Raw genomic sequence first — 21,601 nt, forward strand, 5'->3', positions numbered from 1 at the left:
CAGAAATGGTGTAAGTGTAAGGTTTTCATGTGTTTCTTGTTACTGTAAATTGTTCACCTTCACTGTACTTGGACAAAGCTGAATGACCGCCCTGCAGAAGTAGTGAATAAGATCGTTGACTCTGTTTTTAGTTTTATCTGCGATTCACTTGCTACATAGTCAATTGTGCATCACTGAGGCATTCTTATTTGAGGCTGCTGGAACCTCCAAGCACACACCACAGACAGTGTAGACCGCGTATCAAGGTTTTAAACCGACATCACAGTCACGTGATTCAGGGTAAAAATTTGGCACCCAGAATTACTTTTCTGACCATTCCTGAACGAGTGTGAAATGTTCTGTTGTCCTTCTGAAAAAAAAAGAAATCAACTTGTATTTATAATGTCACGCTTCGACAAAAAATAGCTATACGACATATAATTTTATTGTTTACGTCAATACCTCGGTTCGGCTATAAGAGTCGAAGACTGTAACCGTGGGCACCACTACACAAAACGCGCAGTAACGGAAAGTGTGAACTTCCTGTCCCCCGATCACGTGACTTGGATGTAGGTTTCAGTATAACGAGTTCATGCTCAGCTGTTTTTCCTACGGTCCATGCCACCAACACCCGCTAGACAGTGATGATCATCACCGAGGTCCAGAGTACGTGTTTCTGTGTCACCCCGCCTCCATGTTATTTATTTATTTATTTAGATGCTATTACCTTTTAGTCTGTTATCTACATACTACACCCTGGAAATTGAAATAAGAACACCGTGAATTCATTGTCCCAGGAAGGGGAAACTTTATTGACACATTCCTGGGGTCAGATACATCACATGATCACACTGACAGAACCACAGGCACATAGACACAGGCAACAGAGCATGCACAATGTCGGCACTAGTACAGTGTATATCCACCTTTCGCAGCAATGCAGGCTGCTATTCTCCCATGGAGACGATCGTAGAGATGCTGGATGTAGTCCTGTGGAACGGCTTGCCATGCCATTTCCACCTGGCGCCTCAGTTGGACCAGCGTTCGTGCTGGACGTGCAGACCGCGTGAGACGACGCTTCATCCAGTCCCAAACATGCTCAATGGGGGACAGATCCGGAGATCTTGCTGGCCAGGGTAGTTGACTTACACCTTCTAGAGCACGTTGGGTGGCACGGGATACATGCGGACGTGCATTGTCCTGTTGGAACAGCAAGTTCCCTTGCCGGTCTAGGAATGGTAGAACGATGGGTTCGATGACGGTTTGGATGTACCGTGCACTATTCAGTGTCCCGCCGACGATCACCAGTGGTGTACGGCCAGTGTAGGAGATCGCTCCCCACACCATGATGCCGGGTGTTGGCCCTGTGTGCCTCGGTCGTATGCAGTCCTGATTGTGGCGCTCACCTGCACGGCGCCAAACACGCATACGACCATCATTGGCACCAAGGCAGAAGCGACTCTCATCGCTGAAGACGACACGTCTCCATTCGTCCCTCCATTCACGCCTGTCGCGACACCACTGGAGGCGGGCTGCACGATGTTGGGGCGTGAGCGGAAGACGGCCTAACGGTGTGCGGGACCGTAGCCCAGCTTCATGGGGACGGTTGCGAATGGTCCTCGCCGATACCCCAGGAGCAACAGTGTCCCTAATTTGCTGGGAAGTGGCGGCGCGGTCCCCTACGGCACTGCGTAGGATCCTACGGTCTTGGCGTGCATCCGTGCGTCGCTGCGGTCCGGTCCCAGGTCGACGGGCACGTGCACCTTCCCCCGACCACTGGCGACAACATCGATGTACTGTGGAGACCTCACGCCCCACGTGTTGAGCAATTCGGCGGTACGTCCACCCGGTCTCCCGCATGCCCACTATACGCCCTCGCTCAAAGTCCGTCAACTGCACATACGGTTCACGTCCACGCTGTCGCGGCATGCTACCAGTGTTAAAGACTGCGATGGAGCTCCGTATGCCACGGCAAACTGGCTGACACTGACGGCGGCGGTGCACAAATGCTGCGCAGCTAGCGCCATTCGACGGCCAACACCGCGGTTCCTGGTGTGTCCGCTGTGCCGTGCGAGTGATCATTGCTTGTACAGCCCTCTCGCAGTGTCCGGAGCAAGTATGGTGGGTCTGACACACCGGTGTCAATGTGTTCTTTTTTCCATTTCCAGGAGTGTAGAACAGATCGAATGTTGCTCATGAGTGGCATGAATAGATCACATAATATTTTAACATAACTTCAAATGCATTAGCCGGCCGTGGTTGCCGAGCGGTTCTAGGCGCTCAGTGCGGTCGCTACGGTCGCAGGTTCGAATCCTGCCTCGGGCATTGATGTGTGTGATGTCCTTAGGTTAGTTAGGTTTACGTAGTTCTAAGTTCTAAGGGACTGATGACCTCAGATGTTATGTCCCATAGTGCTCAGACCCATTTGAACCATTTTCAAATACATTAGTGTAACTACGCACTGTAATGTTTAAGAGATGAAAATCTACATAGAATATCTACATAAAAAGAGAAAGAAATATTAATAATTTTAAAAAAGAATCATGAATAAATGTGTGCACTGAGAGATGGCTGTGAGGGTGTCAGGAAGGCATTCGTGGCCCTCCCCGAGGCTCATCTGCTCACTACTTCCGGACGGATGCTACACGTGACTCTGCTGTGACGTGTGTCGTTGTCATGGCGTATGGCCTCGTGTTGGTTGTCTCTCTGCCATGTACGCTTGCAGTTCGTGAGCTGATATTTTGGTTTTGAATTAACATTATGTCACAGTTTCTCATTCCTTATTCGTTGTTGCTCTTGCGTCCAGTATCTCTTTTGCCTTACCATATTCGCGCTTTTTTAGCCAGCATTGTGCACATCTCTTTCTGGCGGCTAGGTGTAGTGGTAGCGCATAACATCACCAGCAGCGCCTTCCTCCGTGCGTGTTGTTCCACACACGCCTGTCGGGCGCAGGTGTAGGCCTACACTTGTCCGTGCTCGCCGTATAGCTTGTGCTGACCTTACTTTCCTGGCTCTAGGAGCCCAAACGCTCGGCCCATAGCCCGTAACAGTGAATAAGCTTGCGGAGACGTGCGTTATTATTGCACTTAGTGGCAACACATCACATTCCAGGCCTCCACAATACTTTATAGGTTTACAGTGTATGGATTTAATATGTGCACTTTCTAAGGAGACTCATGAAATTCTCCTCGAACTGTCAACTCTCAGATCCCTGTCAGTGGCAGCTCCCACAGTTCAGTACCTCAGAAACAGAGCGACTTACCCAGGACGAGCGTGGGCCAGCTCTCCATCCGCGACGTGAGGCCCTTGAGGAAGATCTGGTGCAGGAAGAGCACCGTTTCGCTGTTGAGGAAGATGGAGTTGACGTCCTCGTGCGAGCAGGGAGGCTTCTTGGAGCTGGCCGCCATCTTGAAAGGCCGCAGGAAGCACGAGACGAGCACCTCCATCTGCTCCATGTACTCCTCCTCAGCCTCCACCATGCGGAACACCAGGCTGCAACACAGACCGGGCTTCGAAAACGACTCCGAGGTTACCCAGCGGCAGTTAGTTAACGAACATGCTTACATAAAAAGCAGAGCGAGTTGCGGGCACAGAAAAATCGCAAATAGAACAGTAAAGCCATTAAGTCAAAATACTTGCTATATTCTTTTGGATCACTGGTTACAACCCGTAGTGTAGGTCATCTTGAAATCCAGATTAGTACGAGTATTAGCGCGAATCGCAGCTTGCTAGCACTGCGAAACTTCACAGAAAATTAAAAGGAATGTCAGCGTTGGTCGTAATATTGAAGTTTTATTGATAGCAGAATCGATAACTCATTGTGATCGCTTCACAGTTTTGGTTATTGATAACTTGATACCAGTGTCTGAGTTTAATGTGTACAGCACCGAAGATGATCACTATGTGACCGAAAATCGATTCTGCTTTCAGTAAAACATTAATATTACGACCAACGCTGACCTTTCTTTAAATTAAACATATAGGCGTTGTGCACACAGCACTCCATGGAGTCGCGAGTCAACTCCACAGAAAACATAAACATTCTCATTGCTGTTGTCTTTAATTACAGATGGTGGTCAGGTTTCCAGAAACCTGAGATCTTCAGTAACGAAAGAGAATACAAGAATTTCAGCCAGACGATAGGAGGATTATAAGGGAGTATCTGCAATGAAACAACACTTTGCAAATATATTCCAGACAGTGTGAACACATACAATGAAACTTGTGTAAGAGACGGAATTCAAAACAATGAAAATAGAACAGAAACTTATGTCGAATAGTCGCCTCATTTGGTCGGTTAAGATGGCGAATGGCGCAATGATAGCACCGAAGAGAAAATCTCAAAAGCATTCCAAGATTTTTCAAGTGTTCGTGAATTACACGGATAGTGAGTTTCCGAAGTAAAACTATCCATGTATAAACAGAGAAAAGGCATCAGGAGGTGATGAAATTTCGTGGAAGTGGCTTAAGTTGGAGGAAAAATCTTACAAAAGGTATCTTTAAAAATTTTTAAAAAAATTTTCGATTAAAGACGACACCACAAAAGAGGAATAATTTTGTAAGTATTCCACTTCGCAAGAAGCAGACAGACAATATACAATAATGAATGGGAACTGCCTGAACGATGCTAAAGCATACCCAGGAGGTGACGTTATATGACCACAACCTGATGATTTAGGAAATAAGGAAGTATTGAGAGCGAAAGCTGAAGAGAAATTAAATATAGTAACTGTAAAGGAGTTAGGTAAAACATTCGAATGGAATACAGCTCTATAATCATTTATGTGTTGCTCAATGACCAAGTGTAAATCTTCCAGCTGGACGCAACTTGGGCGCCTATTGTGTCCCTAACCTTCTTCAGTTTTCCAGCTTGGTAAACGGAACTTTCAGTTGAATGTGGAACACGAACTATGTGTCTTTTCTGGCGAATTTAAATCACTGCCAGACGAATCCAAGATAAGGGAAAGTTCTGTGGTCCAACTGAGATTCTATCCCGTGCACTTTGCTTTTCAATACGCCGCTTTATCGCTCGGCCACCACGTTAGATGGGAGAAAAACCTAATGAGGAAATAAGCATAAATGGCAGTGAATAAAAATGAGGGACAATCTCATGACAGCAACAAAAGAAGTTGTGGGAACAGAAAATCTAAAACCATCAGGGAGATATCGGTAACTGAAAACATATTGAAGAAGATGGAAGAGCTGGTAAAATGGAAGAATAAGCATAACAGAGAAGGAAAAGTGATATATAGATATTCGAATAACGAATTAAGAAGAGAAACGGAACATGCAAGCGATAAATGAGTGAAAGGGAAATCTTAAGAAATTGGATAAATGGAGGGAGAGGGAAAGTACAAAAACATATGTAGAGCAAGGATGAGTTGTATATGTCATGAGACGCCAATTGTTTCCATGGCCCATGTTCAAGGGGAGTAAAAATGAAAGTATTGTGAATGTTCTGTTCGAATTATATTAATGAGCCTTTGTGATGGGACTCTGAATGGAAACTTAAACGTATAGCTTTTTACTTTTTGTGAAATACGGCTCAAACAAAACAAAATCGTAGCAAATACTAGTGAAAGGGTGCCTGAAGTAGGAACCTGCATGCAGGCTTCGTTACTCTTGGCGAATTCCAAGTTTCTGCATGTAGAAGCCGCATGTTCTCAGGACTACAGCGAAATCTGCACGTACACCGCTGTCCCCCCTCCCCCTTCCCCTACCCGGCCTTTGTCCGGCTCAGATGGATTAGCGGAAGCTGAGCACTAACTCAGCACAGTAAACCACCTGCGCCCTTGCGGCTCGCAAATGAACTCTCTGGTACCCTGCTCCTGCAGTGTCTCCCATGTGAGTATATTCTCGGCACGTTGTTCAGACGGCAACCCTCGGTACAGCTGTGATCGTGTGACTCGCTATCATGAGTCGTCCCTGAACCATTATCACAACACGTTATATTACTGCCTGGATATTAAAACCTTTATCGTAATTTATGTGTAGTGAAGTATAATTCCCCATTTGTGGCCCATATCGTCGCTAGAATGATATGGTGATGGTCTCTGCTGTCTCTCCTAAGATTCGTCAGGCACATTTTTCTTTGGTGCTTTGGCAGATATTTTCAGTTTTCTTACCGCTGTGTTTATCTGCGGTTGGACCAAACAAATACTGCTCACCACATGACGTGTGAAGCTGTGTGTTGATGGAAAGTTCCAGTTTGTTTCCCATTTCAAACAAAGTATTTTTAAAGTGGAATTTTACATAAACATTAGATAGAGTGGTCCGAAATTAGTCTAGTCCGATACTCGTTTTATCGATGTGTACACTGAAGCGCCAAAGAAACTGGTATAGGCATGCATATTCAAATTCAGAGACATGTAAAAACGTGGAATACAGCGCTGCGGTCGGCAACGCCTTTGTAAGACAACAGATGTCTGGCACAGTCGTTAAATAGGTTACTGCTGCTACAATGGCAGGTTATCAAGATATGAGTTTGAACGTGATGTTATAGTCGGTGCATGAGCGATGGGTCACAGCATCTCCGAGGTAGAAGTGAAGTAGGGATTTTCCTGTACAATCTTTTCATGAGTCGACCGTGAATATCAGGAATCCAATACAACAGCAAATCTCCGACATTGCTGCAGCTGGAGAAAGATCCTGCAAGAACAGGACCAATGACAGCTGAAGAGCATCGTTAATTTGCAACTTCCAGAGTAGGTAAAAATCTATGAACTATATGCATCCAAACTTTAACCATACAACTCCTTGTAATAGAACCTCCTAATGTCACTGTATAAGATTTTACTGTCTCTCTTTCTTCTGATACGTCGAAAAACAAATGCCATCTGACTGCTGGCATCCACCATACTACATACATGTGTATCGGTCCACTGGCGCAAGTGGCCAGTGATTGAAGTCGCTTACACAGGCCTGTGTAAGGTTTTATTCCACAGCCTATCAATCACAAGAGAGGATTGCTGTGTTGTTATTTCATAAGCAGTCTGATGCATTGCTTTTCTGCTGTAGCACATCCAAGCAGTGAATGACTACAGCTTCATACACAGCCATAAATTTTGTTTTTCTAACGTGATTTCTAGGTCTTTGTCATGTGCTGTCAGGTATTAACACATTTCGATCCATTGGCTCTTACATAAAGCTGGACATCACATGGTGTCAACTGTGCAGCTCCCACAATATGCAGGGTGGTAGGTATAAAACTTAGAGACGATGTTTTTTATTGACAAAAACGTAGAAAACATTGCAACATATGGAAACTGGAAGAGTTTGCAGTATTGTGGAGTGTTTGCAAACATTTGATCCCATCTTTCACAGTGATGTGGTAGCAGAATGTCTCGGTGTTCCATTTTGAAGAGACAAAGGGCATTGATTCTTCATATTGCAGCCATGTACATGGTTACTGTTCTGGTGTTGACCATACCCAGAAGGTGCTGTTCAAACAACTTACGGGGTTGTAGAGATACAAAGAGGTACTGTAATCTTACTCGTCAAAAATGTGGTGGACATCACAGCATATGGAAACAGGATGAGACTGCAACATTGAGGAACATCTCCAAACAATTGTCTGAATGTGATGACCTCTACATTTAACCCACAGTGACAAGTAGCAGATATCCAGTGATCTGCCAGGTGTTCCATCTCAAACAAGTGGTGTCAATCAATCATTATGTGTAATCAACAGCATACCAGTCAATGGATGGGATGGAAAAGACACCGCTGATATGGGACGATATAGGCTACTGTAATAAGCACTACAGTTGATAGGGCGATCAATTTTAGCAGTTTTACTAGTTCTTCAATAATTTTAACACTACCCAGTGATATAGCAGAATGCTTCCCAGTTTCTCTATCATCGCTAAAACACTCCTCCACTACTTTGCGAGTGCCATATGCTAGAGTGTGAACGCAGATAGATGACTGCAGGACGCCCCTTTGGTCATTTGCCGGCCGCGGTGGTCTCGCGGTTCTAGGCGCGCAGTCCGGAACCGCGCGACTGCTACGATCGCAGGTTCGAATCCTGCCTCGGGCATGGATGTGCGCGATGTCCTTACGTTAGTTAGGTTTAAGTAGTTCTAAGCTCTAGGGGACTGATGACCGCAGCTGTTAAGTCCCATAGTGGTCAGAGCCACTTTCTTTAGGTCATATACACCGAAGTACTTCAGACAGCGTCCTACACTGACGCAGTTAAGAGCATCTATATATTTCTAGCACATCGATCATTGTGCATAATTTGCTGTTATAACTGGCCATCTTCCCCTGTGTGGATGGCAGTAACAGTGTATTCCCACGTTCAAAAGATAAAGTCGGTGATTGAAAGATCTCCCAGCATTGTCAGTGACCAACCCTCCCAACAATATTGATGCCAATTAATTTGCAACTGACCAGAAGTATTAGGTTATTATATTGACTACATTTGACGTCTCATGAAGGAACAGCGTGGGCTGTTCAGCAAAGACTGTTCTGCACCAATATTTCTCATGGCACCTATGCATCTGCACAAGATCTCACCAGATGCATGCATGTCGAGGAAATCTATAGTAGACATGGGGAATGTTATGGTAACGTAACAAAAAGTTAACAAAATATGTGTGGTTTACGTATGATGGAGCTCCAGATGGATGTAGCCTAAAACATTTTATGTAAATCAATTGTGCTATCAATTCTGGAGTATTATTCCAGTAGCCGGCCGCGGTGGTCTAGCGGTTCTAGGCGCTCAGTCCGGAACTGCGCGACTGCTATGGTCGCAGGTTCGAACCCTGCCTCGGGCATGGATGTGTGTGATGTCCTTAGGTTAGTTAGGTTTAAGTAGTTCTAAGTTCTAGGGGACTGATGACCACAGATGTTAAGTCCCATAGTGCTCAGAGTCATTTGAACCATTTATTATTCCAGTATCAAGAGTCAGTACCAATAAGATACCAGCAAGAGGCAAATGACCGTAGAGCATAAACACATGCACTCCTTAGGCGAAACGATTCTGTCTTTAGAAACGCTATAATGTTAAATCAATATGGTTTCTGAAGTATTAGTCATGCGGAATGCAACGCTCTTTACACTCTTATAAAGGACATGTATGTCCAACATTCGACATACAACCACCCAGCAAGTTTACTATCCTGATAAACTTCATGATGATAAAACTACTTCCTCCTACACTATTCTGGGGCCCTAGGAAGTGACCAACCTGTTCCTCCTTACGAAGGCATCTTTAGTGTCTGTCGCCACTTGAACTGCTTATAAACAAACTTTAACAAAGTCGGCAGACTGCTGTTCTGTCTCTCAGAAAACTGATGGATTATATACGTATTGTTAAGTTGGAAATATACGTACCCTCATTCATATTTCCCATGCCTGTCATGCTTATTAGTAGTAGTTGTGGTTTTTTTTTTTTTTTGACAGATGTGGCCATGCCTCACTAGCAAATAGGGCGAGGAAAAACGAAATGAATATTTTTGTTAGTTGATACATTGAGTTACCACCCACGCCCTAGTGAATGAAAATGCTCACAAAGAAACAGCGACTTCTTATGAGAGAGTAAACATCACGATCAGTAGCCCATCAATGAAACAGTCTTGCTGCTGTTTACAGTAACATCACCATCGCTCTGGAAGGCTTCGTCTTGCGCACAGAAGTCATGGTCTGATGTTAGGCAGGCATGTGTAGAATAAATAGCAATTTCGTCCTGATACTACATCTCTAGAGTACTCCCTCCTGCTATTAAGGCAGATACAGGGTGTTTCAAAAATGACCGGTGTATTTGAAACGGCAATAAAAACTAAACGAGCAGCGATAGAATTACACCGTTTGTTGCAATATGCTTGGGACAACAGTACATTTTCAGGCGGACAAACTTTCGAAATTACAGTAGTTACAATTTTCAACAACAGATGGCGCTGCAAGTGATGTGAAAGATATAGAAGACAACGCAGTCTGTGGGTGCGCCATTCTGTACGTCGTCTTTCTGCTGTAAGCGTGTGCTGTTCACAACGTGCAAGTTTGCTGTAGACAAAATGGCTTATTCCTTAGAACAGAGGATTTTTTTGGTGTTGGAATTCCACCGCCTAGAACACAGTGTTGTTGCAACAAGACGAAGTTTTCAACGGAGGTTTAATGTAACCAAAGGACCGAAAAGCATACAATAACGGATCTGTTTGAAAAATTTCAACGGACTGGGAACGTGATGGATGAACGTGCTGGAAAGGTAGGGCGACCGCGTACGGCAACCACAGAGGGCAATGCGCAGCTAGTGCAGCAGGTGATCCAACAGCGGCCTCGGGTTTCCGTTCGCCGTGTTGCAGCTGTGGTCCAAATGACGCCAACGTCCACGTATCGTCTCATGCGCCAGAGTTTACACCTCTATCCATACAAAATTCAAACGCGGCAACCCCTCAGCGCCGCTACCATTGCTGCACGAGAGACATTCGCTAACCATATAGTGCACAGGATTGATGACGGCGATATGCATGTGGGCAGCATTTGGTTTACTGACGAAGCTTATATTTACCTGGACGGCTTCGTCAATAAACGGAACTGGCGCATATGGGGAACCGAAAAGCCCCATGTTGCAGTCCCATCGTCCCTGCATCCTCAAAAAGTACTGGTCTGGGCTGCCATTTCTTCCAAAGGAATCATTGGCCCATTTTTCAGATCCGAAACGATTACTGCATCACGCTATCTGGACATTCTTCGTGAATTTGGGGCGGTACAAACTGCCTTAGACTACACTGCGAACACCTCGTGGTTTATGCAAGATGGTGCCCGGCCACATCGCACGGCCGACGTCTTTAATTTCCTGAATGAATATTTCGATGATCGTGTGATTGCTTTGGGCTATCCGAAACATACAGGAGGCGGCGTGGATTGGCCTCCCTATTCGCCAGACATGAACCCCTGTGACTTCTTTCTGTGGGGACACTTGAAAGACCAGGTGTACCGCCAGAATCCAGAAACAATTGAACAGCTGAAGCAGTACATCTGATCTGCATGTGAAGCCATTCCGCCAGACACGTTGTCAAAGGTTTCGGGTAATTTCATTCAGAGACTACGCCATATTATTGCTACGCATGGTGGATATGTGGAAAATATCGTACTATAGAGTTTCCCAGACCGCAGCGCCATCTGTTGTTGAAAATTGTAACTACTGTAATTTCGAAAGTTTGTCTGCCTGAAAATGTACTGTTGTCCCAAGCATATTGCAACAAACGGTGTATTTCTATCGCTGCTCGTTTAGTTTTTATTGCCGTTTCAAATATACCGGTCATTTTTGAAACACCCTGTACATGTGGCATCAGACTACTCTCCTACAGAAGACGCTAGGGAATGGCTTAAGCTTGTTAAACACAGATTCATCTCCTTAGTCCTTATGGAATAATATTGCTTGTGAGAACCAACTTGTAATTTGGTAATATCTACATTTGACTACTTGTCTGAGGTCACTGTCCTGGATTGGGATACATATGTTCTTCCTACTTTAATATAGCGTTTCTGTGTTATCCTTATATCGCCTTTTTTGAAGAATTTGTTATGAAAACCTACACACTTTACAGGGGGAGGGGGAGCATTAAAACTAAATGCAGACAGACCACAATTTTTGAGCTTTCCTTGGTCTAGAGTGTCCTGGCGCCCCCAATCCACCTAAATCCCCCGGATTTCTTGGTATCATTTCTATAATTTTATATATTCTCAGGCAATTTACATAGTTATCCTAGATTTTTACGATCTTGCATATTCCGTCGTATTTCCCCCCAATTGTACATATTTCCCATCAGTTTGTTGTAACTATATCAGGTTGTGCTCGGTTTATCCCTAATTTGTGTTTTTTACGTATTTACCAATAGTTTTCCGTGTGTTTATGGTCGTATTGCTGACATACCAATGTGTTGTTTGATTTTATACGAGTATATTTTTGTGTCTTATACACCAGGCTACTAATGTGTTCTAAGAATTCCCCTCTTCCTGGCGGCCTACATTTGTGCGTTTTGGGTTACTGCTCTGCCTCTGGATGTGGGTCACAATCTTTGTCCGGTTTTTCGGCTGTGGGCGGGGTCAGGGTGTATGCCAGGGTGTGGGAAGGAACTGGGCGTGAGCCTCAGTTTCGTCTCAGGTCTCCTCTTTCCCAACTTCCTTCTTCGCCGATCATTGTTCACTCCTCTCCACTACACGACATGAGGTGATTTTTTTTTTTTGTGGGGGGAAAGCAATAACAACTTTCCTTCTGATGCCGACAGCATGGTGCGGAATCCACGGACCCAGTGGAGCACGCTCACTGAACCACACGTCTGTAGTCTCTGAACTGAGAGCACCCCCTCTCGCCGCAGTGCCAACCGCACAGCCCACTTGCACTTGGAGCCACTACACTTTGATACCTTCGTTGGCGCATCGTCGTTGCTGACGATGTGGAAGTTGGACTTTTCTTGCTGCACTATTTGTAATGAGTCTTTGTAAGTTTGTACGGTTGCGTATGAAGCCATACACAACAGCGCCAACTTTCTTTTCCATAGAGCGTCATAGCTTGTCATTTTTCATGCCGGTACTGAAGAAACCAATTTCAAAAGATATGACAGGAAATGTAACATATGTGTGTGGTAAAGATGGTACAACATTCGTATGTAGTAATAAAAGAGTGTGGAAGCTGGGTGATTTCTGTTAAAACAGGCATCTGTATGCTTTTATGTATATTTGCGGTAATAGTTAACTCTTAGTCTGTGACGCCAGAGATACAATTAAATTTAAACTGAAATGCATTTCATGAAATTTGTGGCAAGCTGACGCCTCTCTCTTAAACGTACGGATTTCTCGTGAAACATGCATCAGAAAGCTGCACTGATAATTCGGAATTGAAATTAACACTTCCTGCCGGGAACCTCGCATTATCTCGGATACAAGTCCACAGTGGTATCGTGGCAACAGAATTTCAATAAAGTTCATTTAAAACAGTACGTCGTTCACTTCATGGACCAAGCTCGGTTTACTTGGTTACCATTGTACAATTACTACTGATATACTAGTGTTAATGCATGTTACATTGTAGTGTTTTTACAGATCTGTATCAGCAAAGAAAAATGCGGAAGTGGAACCCAAGGCAACTCTGGGAATAATTTCATTGACTCAGTGTGGGAGCACAGCACCTACATTACTAGTAAGCAGTTGTTTCATGTAAATTACAAAATTCTGAACCTAAAATAGTTGTTGTAATATCTAAGACTGTATGTCTAAATGTGACTTGTCGTCAATACTTTTACATCGACAGCATCCACTTGGTCAACAGAAATACAAGTTTACTTATTTTAAATGAACTGCAAATTAGCTATTAACCAAAACGAGCAGATAGTTAGAGAACCAACTCGTGAAGCTAACGTTTTAGACCTCATAGCAACAAATAGACCGGAACTTTTCGACTCCGTGAATGTAGAAGAGGGTATCAGTGATCATAAGTCAGTGGTTGCATCAATGACTACAAGTGTAATAAGAAATGCCAAGAAAGGAAGGAAAATATATTTGCCTAACAAGAGTGATAGGGCACAAATCGCAGAATATCTGAGTGACCACCATCAAACGTTCATTTCTGAGGAAGAGGATGTGGAACAAAAATGGAAAAAATTCAGAAACATCGTCCAGTACGCCTTAGATAAGTTCGTACCGACTAAGGTCCAAAGCGAGGGGAAAGATCCACCGTGGTATAACAATCATGTACGAAAGGTACTACGGAAACAAAGAAAGCTTCATCATAGGTTTAAGAGTAGTCGAATCATAGCTGATAAGGAAAAGCTGAACGAAGCGAAAAAGAGCGTAAAGAGAGCAATGAGAGAAGCATTCAACGAATTCGAACATAAAACATTGGCAAACAATCTAAACAAGAACCCTAAAAAGTTTTGGTCATACGTAAAATCGGTAAGCGGATCTAAATCCCCTATTCAGTCACTCGTTGACCACGATGGCACCGAAACAGAGGACGACCGAAGAAAGGCAGAAATACTGAATTCAGTGTTCCGAAACGAGCTTACGGAATATCGGACCAGGTTTGTGATTGGATTCAGGATTTCCTAGAAGAAAGAACACAACATGTCATTCTTAACGGTTCAAAATCTGCAGATGTAGAGGTAATTTCGGGAGTACCGCAGGGAAGCGTGATAGGACCTTTATTGTTTACAATATACATAAATGACTTAGTTGACAACATCGGTAGCTCCGTGAGGCTATTTGCAGATGACACGGTTGTCTACAAGAAAGTAGCAACATCAGAAGACTCGTACGTACTCCAGGAGGACCTGCAGAGGATTAATGCATGGTGCGACAGCTGACAGCTTTCCCTAAACGTAGATAAATGTAATATAATGCGCATACATAGGGGCAGAAATCCATTCCAGTACGATTATGCCATAGGTGGTAAATCATTGGAAGCGGTAACGACCGTAAAATACTTAGGAGTTACTATCCGGAGCGATCTGAAGTGGAATGATCACATAAAACAAATAGTGGGAAAAGCAGGCGCCAGGTTGAGATTCATAGGAAGAATTCTAAGAAAATGTGACTCATCGACGAAAGAAGTAGCTTACAAAACGCTTGTTCGTCCGATTCTTGAGTATTGCTCATCAGTATGGGACCCTTACCAGGTTGGATTAATAGAAGAGATAGACATGATCCAGCGAAAAGCAGCGCGATTCGTCATGGGGACATTTAGTCAGCGCGAGAGCGTTACGGAGATGCTGAACAAGCTCCAGTGGCGGACACTTCAAGAAAGGCGTTACGCAATACGGAGAGGTTTATTATCGAAATTACGAGAGAGCACATTCCGGGAAGAGATGGGCAACATATTACTACCGCCCACATATATCTCGCGTAATGATCACAACGAAAAGATCCGAGAAATTAGAGCAAATACGGAGACTTACAAGCAGTCGTTCTTCCCACGCACAATTCGTGAATGGAACAGGGAAGGGGGGATCAGATAGTGGTACAATAAGTACCCTCCGCCACACACCGTAAGGTGGCTCGCGGAGTATAGATGTAGATGTAGATGTAGATTTATATTTTGGTTTCCAGCCAATTTCTTGTGTTGGGGGAGTGGACTTGAAATCACAGTGCGACTATCCTGATGTGGATTCCCTTTAGTTCTCCGTCTGTTGGCCTGTACTGGGACAATTCCTTTGAAAAAGAACACTTCCATTTTTGTGCCCCAACATTATCGTATTTATAGCTTGTGCTCCGTTAGTAATGACGTCGTCGTCGATGGGGCGGTGAAACTGTTATCCTCGTCACTCGCTAGAATTGCTGGTTTATTTCATCGAGATCACAGTTAACTGTGAGCCGTACGCCTTGCTATTGTTATCGAGAATACTTATTCCCATGATCTTAAGTTTGCTAGAAAGCAATATTTGTTTCTACACCGAGGGAAGTAGCCGCGTGGTCTTGGGCGCCTTGCCACGGTTCGCGCGGCTCCCCCCGTCGGGCATGGATGTGTGTGTTGACCTTAGCGTAGGTTAGTTTCAGTTACATTAAATAGTGTGTAAGCCTAGGGACCGATGACCTCAGCAGTTAGGTCCCACAGGATATTACCACAAATTTCAAAATTCGTACCTACAAGGAAATAAATTATTACTTCTTTGTTATGTACGTCTCCATGGAAAGACGTGAGCTGGCACTGGGAAAGTTATCACGCTTCCGCATTTGGTTTATAAGTGAAGCGAATGAAATATTACCGAATTTTGAAACGGACTGCTGCCGACAGTCTTGATTTTGCGGGTCAGTGTTCTACATAGTGAGCTATGCAAGCACGACTTATCTCCCCCAAACCTCCCCCCCCCCCCCCTTCCCAAAGAGCTACTTCCATTAGTAGCTCTCTCCTACACTCCTGGCCATTAAAATTGCTACACCAGGAAGAAATGCAGATGATAAACGGGTATTCATTGGACAAATATATTATACTAGAACTGACATGTGATTACATTTTCGCGCAATTTGGGTATATAGATCCTGAGAAATCAGTAGCCAGAACAACCACCTCTGGCCGTAATAACAGCGTTGATACGCCTGGGCATTGAGTCAAACAGAGCTTGGATGCCATGTACAGGTACAGCTGACCATGCAGCTTCAACACGATACCACAGTTCATCAAGAGTAGTGACTGGCGTATTGTGACGAGCCAGTTGCTGGGCCACCATTGACCAGACGTTTTCAATTGATGAGAGATATGGAGAATGTGCTGGCCAGGGCAACAGTCGAACATTTTCTGTATCCAGAAAGGCCCGCACAGGACCTGCAACATGCCGTCGTGCATTATCCTGCTGAAATGTAGGGTTTCACAGGGATCGAATGAAGGTTAGAGCCACGGGTCGTGAGACATCTGAAATGTAACGTCCACTGTTCAAAGTGCCGTCAATGCGAACAAGAGGTGACCGGGACGTGTAACCAGTGGCACCCCATACCATCACACCGGGTGATACGCCAGTATAGCGATGACGAATACACGCTTCCAATGTGCGTTCACCGAGATGTCGCAAACACGGATGCGGCCATCATGATGCTGTAAACAGGGCAATCGCAACATTGGCCTCCAAGCTGTTAGTCCGTGCTGTCGAATTGTTCGTGCAGATGGTTGTTGTTTTGCAAACGTCCCCATCTGTTGGCTCAGGGATCGAGACGTGGCTGCACGATCCGTTACAGCCATGCGGATGAGATGCCTGTCAGCTCGACTACTAGTGATACGAGGCCGTTGGGATCCAGCACGGCGTTCCGTATTACCCTCCTGAACCCACCGATTCCATATTCTGCAATCGCGATAGGCTACAATCCGACCTTTATAAAAGTCGGAAACGTGATGGTACGCATTTCTCCTCCTTACATGAGGCATCACAACAACGTTTTACTAGGCAACGCCGGTCAACTGCTGTTTGTGTATGAGAAATCGGTTGGAAACTTTCCTCACGTCAACACGTTGTAGGTGTCGCCACCGGTGCCAACCTTGTGTGAATGCTCTGAAAAGCTAATCATTTGCATATCACAGCATCTTCTTCTTGTCGGTTAAATTTCGCGTCTGCAGCGCGTCATCTTCGTGGTGTAGCAATTCTAATGGCCAGTAGTGTAGTTCCGAAAATTTACAGAAGTTCCCCTGCACAACTAGTGGAAATGGCACTCCTGGAAGAAAGGATATTGCGAACATACGGCCAAGCAACAACGTAGGGAATTGTTTAAAGATGAATCTTACGCTCTGTAGTGGGTGCCAGAAAGACACCCGAACCCGGAACCTTAGGTTTCTCAGAGACAATGCTCTTATTGCCTGTGCTATGTGCAAAGTTTCAAGATGGTGCAAACTCTGCCTCAGAGTGAAATATTTATTCAGGGAACAATGGGTTAGATTAAAGCAAAGCCACTTGTCCGCATTTCTTCTACGAAAACTAGTCTCCTAAGGTATGCAGGATAACTTTTGTGAAGTTTGGAAACTAGGAGACAGGTGCTGGCGAAGTGGAACTGTGAAAGCGGGTACCGAGTCGTGCCCGGAAGGCACAACATTTCCCTCGAAAAGCAAAGTTAATCTATCGGGAAGTTTCTATGAAAGCGGGCTTATTAATACGCAACAGATGATGTTGCACGTGTGTGTGTTTTTCAGGTCATGGGAGGGTCTCGTCCTAACTACAACGAATTTCATGAGCAAGGTGTTCAAGAGCATCTACGAAAAATAGTGAGATATGTGCAGGATTCAGAAGATTCTGGGATTTCGATTGACTAGAAAGAGGATAATGGGATGAGACAGCTAAGGTACAGTTGCCAGATTCCAGGCATTATCTCGCGGTTAGCGATGAGGAAACGATTTAAATTACTGAGACAAAGCCGGCCGCGGTGGTCTCGCGGTTCTAGGCGCGCAGTCCGGAACTGCGCGACTGCTACGGTCGCAGGTTCGAGTCCTGCCTCGGACATGGATGTATGTGATGTCCTTAGGTTAGTTAGGTTTAAGTAGTTCTAAGTTCTAGGGGACTGATGACCACAGCTGTTACGTCCCATAGTGCTCAGAGCCACTTGAACCATTTGAACTGAGACAAAGGATGTGAAGTGTGTACTGTAATGGTACTTGAATTACGTAATCATTGCGGCACCTCACTTCAACCTCTCGATACGAGCAATATTCTACTGTGTTTCTGTAAAGTAGTTAACATACTTCTGAGACAACATTCAGATTTGATTTCATTAATGTACAGGTACTTTGATACATCGATATGTTTATATTGGCATGATATTATTCGTATGTGTATTCTTTCTTTTGTCACTATGATCTTTGGCGTACTTGTAACTCTGATTTTTGGGCGAGTAAGCAGTGATTAGTCAAGTCTTGGTCGTCATATTGAAAAGACGCAAATTGTAGTCAGTTTATGAAATGTGAACTTTAACAGTGAGGAAGATATTTTCAAGTATGTTTTATATTGTGAAGTGATGTTGTAACAAAAGTAATAAAAAAGAAGTGTAACTTAAATTCGGAGTGCTGATTACTTTTTTACATCACCATTGTTCTAACTTGCAAAAGTTTAATCTTCAAGAATGGTTTGTGAAACACATCAATAAAACTTTTGAATATCGCAGAATATCACCTAGGCCTCTTTGCATCCGAGCTAGAAATCGTCACAACCTAGCTTTTCGACGAGTGAGCCATGAGTTCACAAAGAGACCAGCGTGGGAAACACGAAAAGATGAGTGCCTAGTTTATCCATTATTTCAAGAAATGACTTTAATAACTGTGCTCTAATGACACCTGCCAAATGACACCTGCCACATAATATAGCTTTGTTGTTGCCCGAAAATGCAATATTTAGAGCGTGGGCAGCACAACAATCATAATTAACTTTCGGCCTTCGTTGTGGCAGGGTTGCCAGAGCGGACACGCACCTGTTGCGCTTGCGCATGCTCTCTGCGTGCGGCGACTTGATGTACTGCTCGACGATCTGCTTCCAGCGGCGGCGGCAGAGCCAGCCGCGGAAGAAGCTCTGCACCTTCTTGATCTTGCGCAGCTCCAGCGTCTCCTGCTCGGAGTGGGGGCCCGCGCCCGCGCCCAGCGCGCCGCCCAGGCACGCGCCGCCCCCGGCCGCCCCCAGCAGACCCGCCGCCAGGCCGCCTCCCGCGCCGCCCCCACTCAGAGACGAGCCGCCGTACGTCGCCGGAAGCGGCCGCCACTCCTTTTTCAGAGCGCACAGCTGAAACAGGACAGGAATCTCACTGTCGCGACGGTATGTCTTTAAAAGAATTTGAATGACAGGCGACTTTCCCAATAGAGTCCTGCACGACCGAGTAAGCGAGCAAAAAATACGAGATGGGGCGAGCACACCCTAACTGGATAGGCTGCCCGCACCAGTTCTAGCATAGAAGCTGTGACCGAATACGTAGCACGTAACTTCAAACACATTACACGTGTCATCATCCGTGTGAGACTGCAGCCAGTGCGGGCTTCTCATTTGTGGCGTGTCTCTCTGTGTATTCATGCAGCGCGAGGAAGCCAGTGGAGAAAGACGTAAGACTGAAACCAATGTTTACACATGAAGAAACTGGAAGGTCTAAAAAGCCAAGTATGGAGTGCATTTCTGTTGGTTGTAGAAGAAAACAGTGCGTCTACTCGGTACGTATCGTGCATAAACTGCTCCACGTTATTGCGTTTCCAGTCGGGAACCACTGATTTTAAGAACACAGTTGCAAGAAACCTCACAAAGACACAGTTCCTTCAGGGATACCGGCAGTAATAAAAAATAGTATTACAGCAAAGTGTGTTGCACTGTGTGCTAAAGATTTGAGACCTTTTAATGCTGCTTCCGGTGACGGTTTCAGAGAACTAGGCCAAGAATTAATACATCTAGCTGCGCATTTTGGAGAAACCGTGGCAGATGTCATGCCACGTCCCTCTACAACAAGCTGTTGCAATACGACACAGCATAATGCCTTCTGTTATTGCGAAAGTTATTAATAAAACATGTGCTGCCACAGTTGATATGTGGACTGACTCGCATAATCAGGTGCACTATTTGACGCTTACAACACATTACATTAACACAGTTTGGTCTCTTGTGACCAATGTTTTATTTACAACAAAATACCCAGAAAAGCAGGAAATTCTTAGCAATGTGCGACAAATGTGTGCTACTTACGCAGGTACAACATGCAATCATTAACATAATCGTTTTTGCATAGTTAGTGGATAGTGTATTATAGAGAAACGGGAATGTTATAATTCGTACAATATTTCATTAACGTAAAACACCTCGTTTTCACGGGAACGTTTCGATGATTTCCACATCAGTTCTGTGTTACTTGTCTCTTTTGTTTGTTATCATAGATCCTTCAAGTACTGTGTCATCACCACCCAGAAAGGGAGACGAGCAACAACAGATCATCCGCAGCAGATCAAGTAGATCTCTACATTATAATGCACCCCGGAGATGATGATATCTTAAAGTGGTGGAGCAGACATGAAACACATCTGCCAGGTCCGGCTGCAGTTGCAAGACGTATTTTATGTATCCCAGCAACAAGCGCACCGAGTGAAAGATGCTTTAGGAAAGCCGTCATGTTATTAACAAATCGCCGCAGCCAATTAAATCCGGAACGCGTTAGTGATTTACTGCTGATCAGCAATAACTATAATTTTGTTTCTGTTGCAAACAAGTGAAAAGTATGACAAGTTACGTCTGTAAATGTTTAATGTTCTTTGTATGCTTTCTTTATGAAGATGGTTGTCTTCTAGATTACAGATACACCACTTATTTAATGTCTCCTATTAATGAAAGGAAAAATATATCTTCTGTTTGGAAATGAGACTCGTCTTCTATTCGCGATTGTATTGAAATATCATTTTACTTTCCAAGTGTTTTATGAATTTAGCTGTGTCAAGTACCCGTTCTTGGAAACGTTACTTTTGTATTAAAACAGAGACAGACAGAGATAAATACATTGTGTATGTGTGTGTGTGTGTGTGTGTGTGTGTGTGTGTGTGGGTGAGAGAGAGAGAGGGAGAGAGAGACAAAGAGGCGTTGGATTTGTACAGTACAGTGCAGCGACCTGGGGTGAGGCAAGGTGAGACGTCAGCGGTGACCGGTCATGTTTGCTTATCCGCGTGTCCGGAATCCGGACAACAGGCATGGGGCGAGTGTGTGACCGACCCGAGTCGTGTGGGGCCGGACACGAGCGGCTCGGTCCCCCCGTCAACAGGCGAGCTGTGACCGGTCAAACACTGGGCGTTGCAGCACTCTATTTCCCTTCCCAACTCTTGGAAAAAATGTATTTTAATCCAAAATTTAAAGTAAGTGTGTGTGTGTGTGTGTGTGTGTGTGTGTGTGTGTGTGTGTGTGTGTGTGGGGTGGGGTGGGGGGGATGAGGTGGGAGGAACAGTCTAACTCCATTGTTTATCGTAGTGTCAGTCTCACAAGGTGCGTTGGAAGCGTGTAGTCCACCTGCACCTAGTGTGGGTTCTGCAAAGTCAGTCGCTGCCAGTGCGCGTTCAGGAGGTGCCGCTGCCCACTCGATTAACTTTCACCGCTCGAAACTGTGATTAAACAGGCTTTCCTCCGTAAGCATTCCCGTATCGGTGTATTCTTTGAATTGGAAAAGGGCAACGATGCTACCTGGAGGAATAATAGCCGGCTGA

General features: G+C 44.8%; 1 protein-coding gene across 1 annotated transcript in view; it reads right to left on the reverse strand.

Moving 5' to 3' along the window:
* Positions 1-19,967, reverse strand: part of LOC124622752 (ras-specific guanine nucleotide-releasing factor 2-like) — an 898,440-nt gene extending 878,473 nt beyond the window's left edge. The window contains exons 1-3 of the mRNA XM_047148541.1: positions 19,962-19,967; positions 18,859-19,163; positions 3,242-3,471 (exon numbers count right to left, since the gene is read on the reverse strand). Of these exons, the coding sequence (XP_047004497.1) occupies positions 3,242-3,471; positions 18,859-19,163; positions 19,962-19,967 (541 nt within the window). The remainder of the gene's footprint in view (positions 1-3,241; positions 3,472-18,858; positions 19,164-19,961) is intronic.
* Positions 19,968-21,601: the final 1,634 nt, after the last annotated feature.

The sequence above is a fragment of the Schistocerca americana genome, chromosome 7 (genome assembly GCF_021461395.2).
Source record: "Schistocerca americana isolate TAMUIC-IGC-003095 chromosome 7, iqSchAmer2.1, whole genome shotgun sequence".
NCBI classification, from domain to species: domain Eukaryota; kingdom Metazoa; phylum Arthropoda; class Insecta; order Orthoptera; family Acrididae; genus Schistocerca; species Schistocerca americana.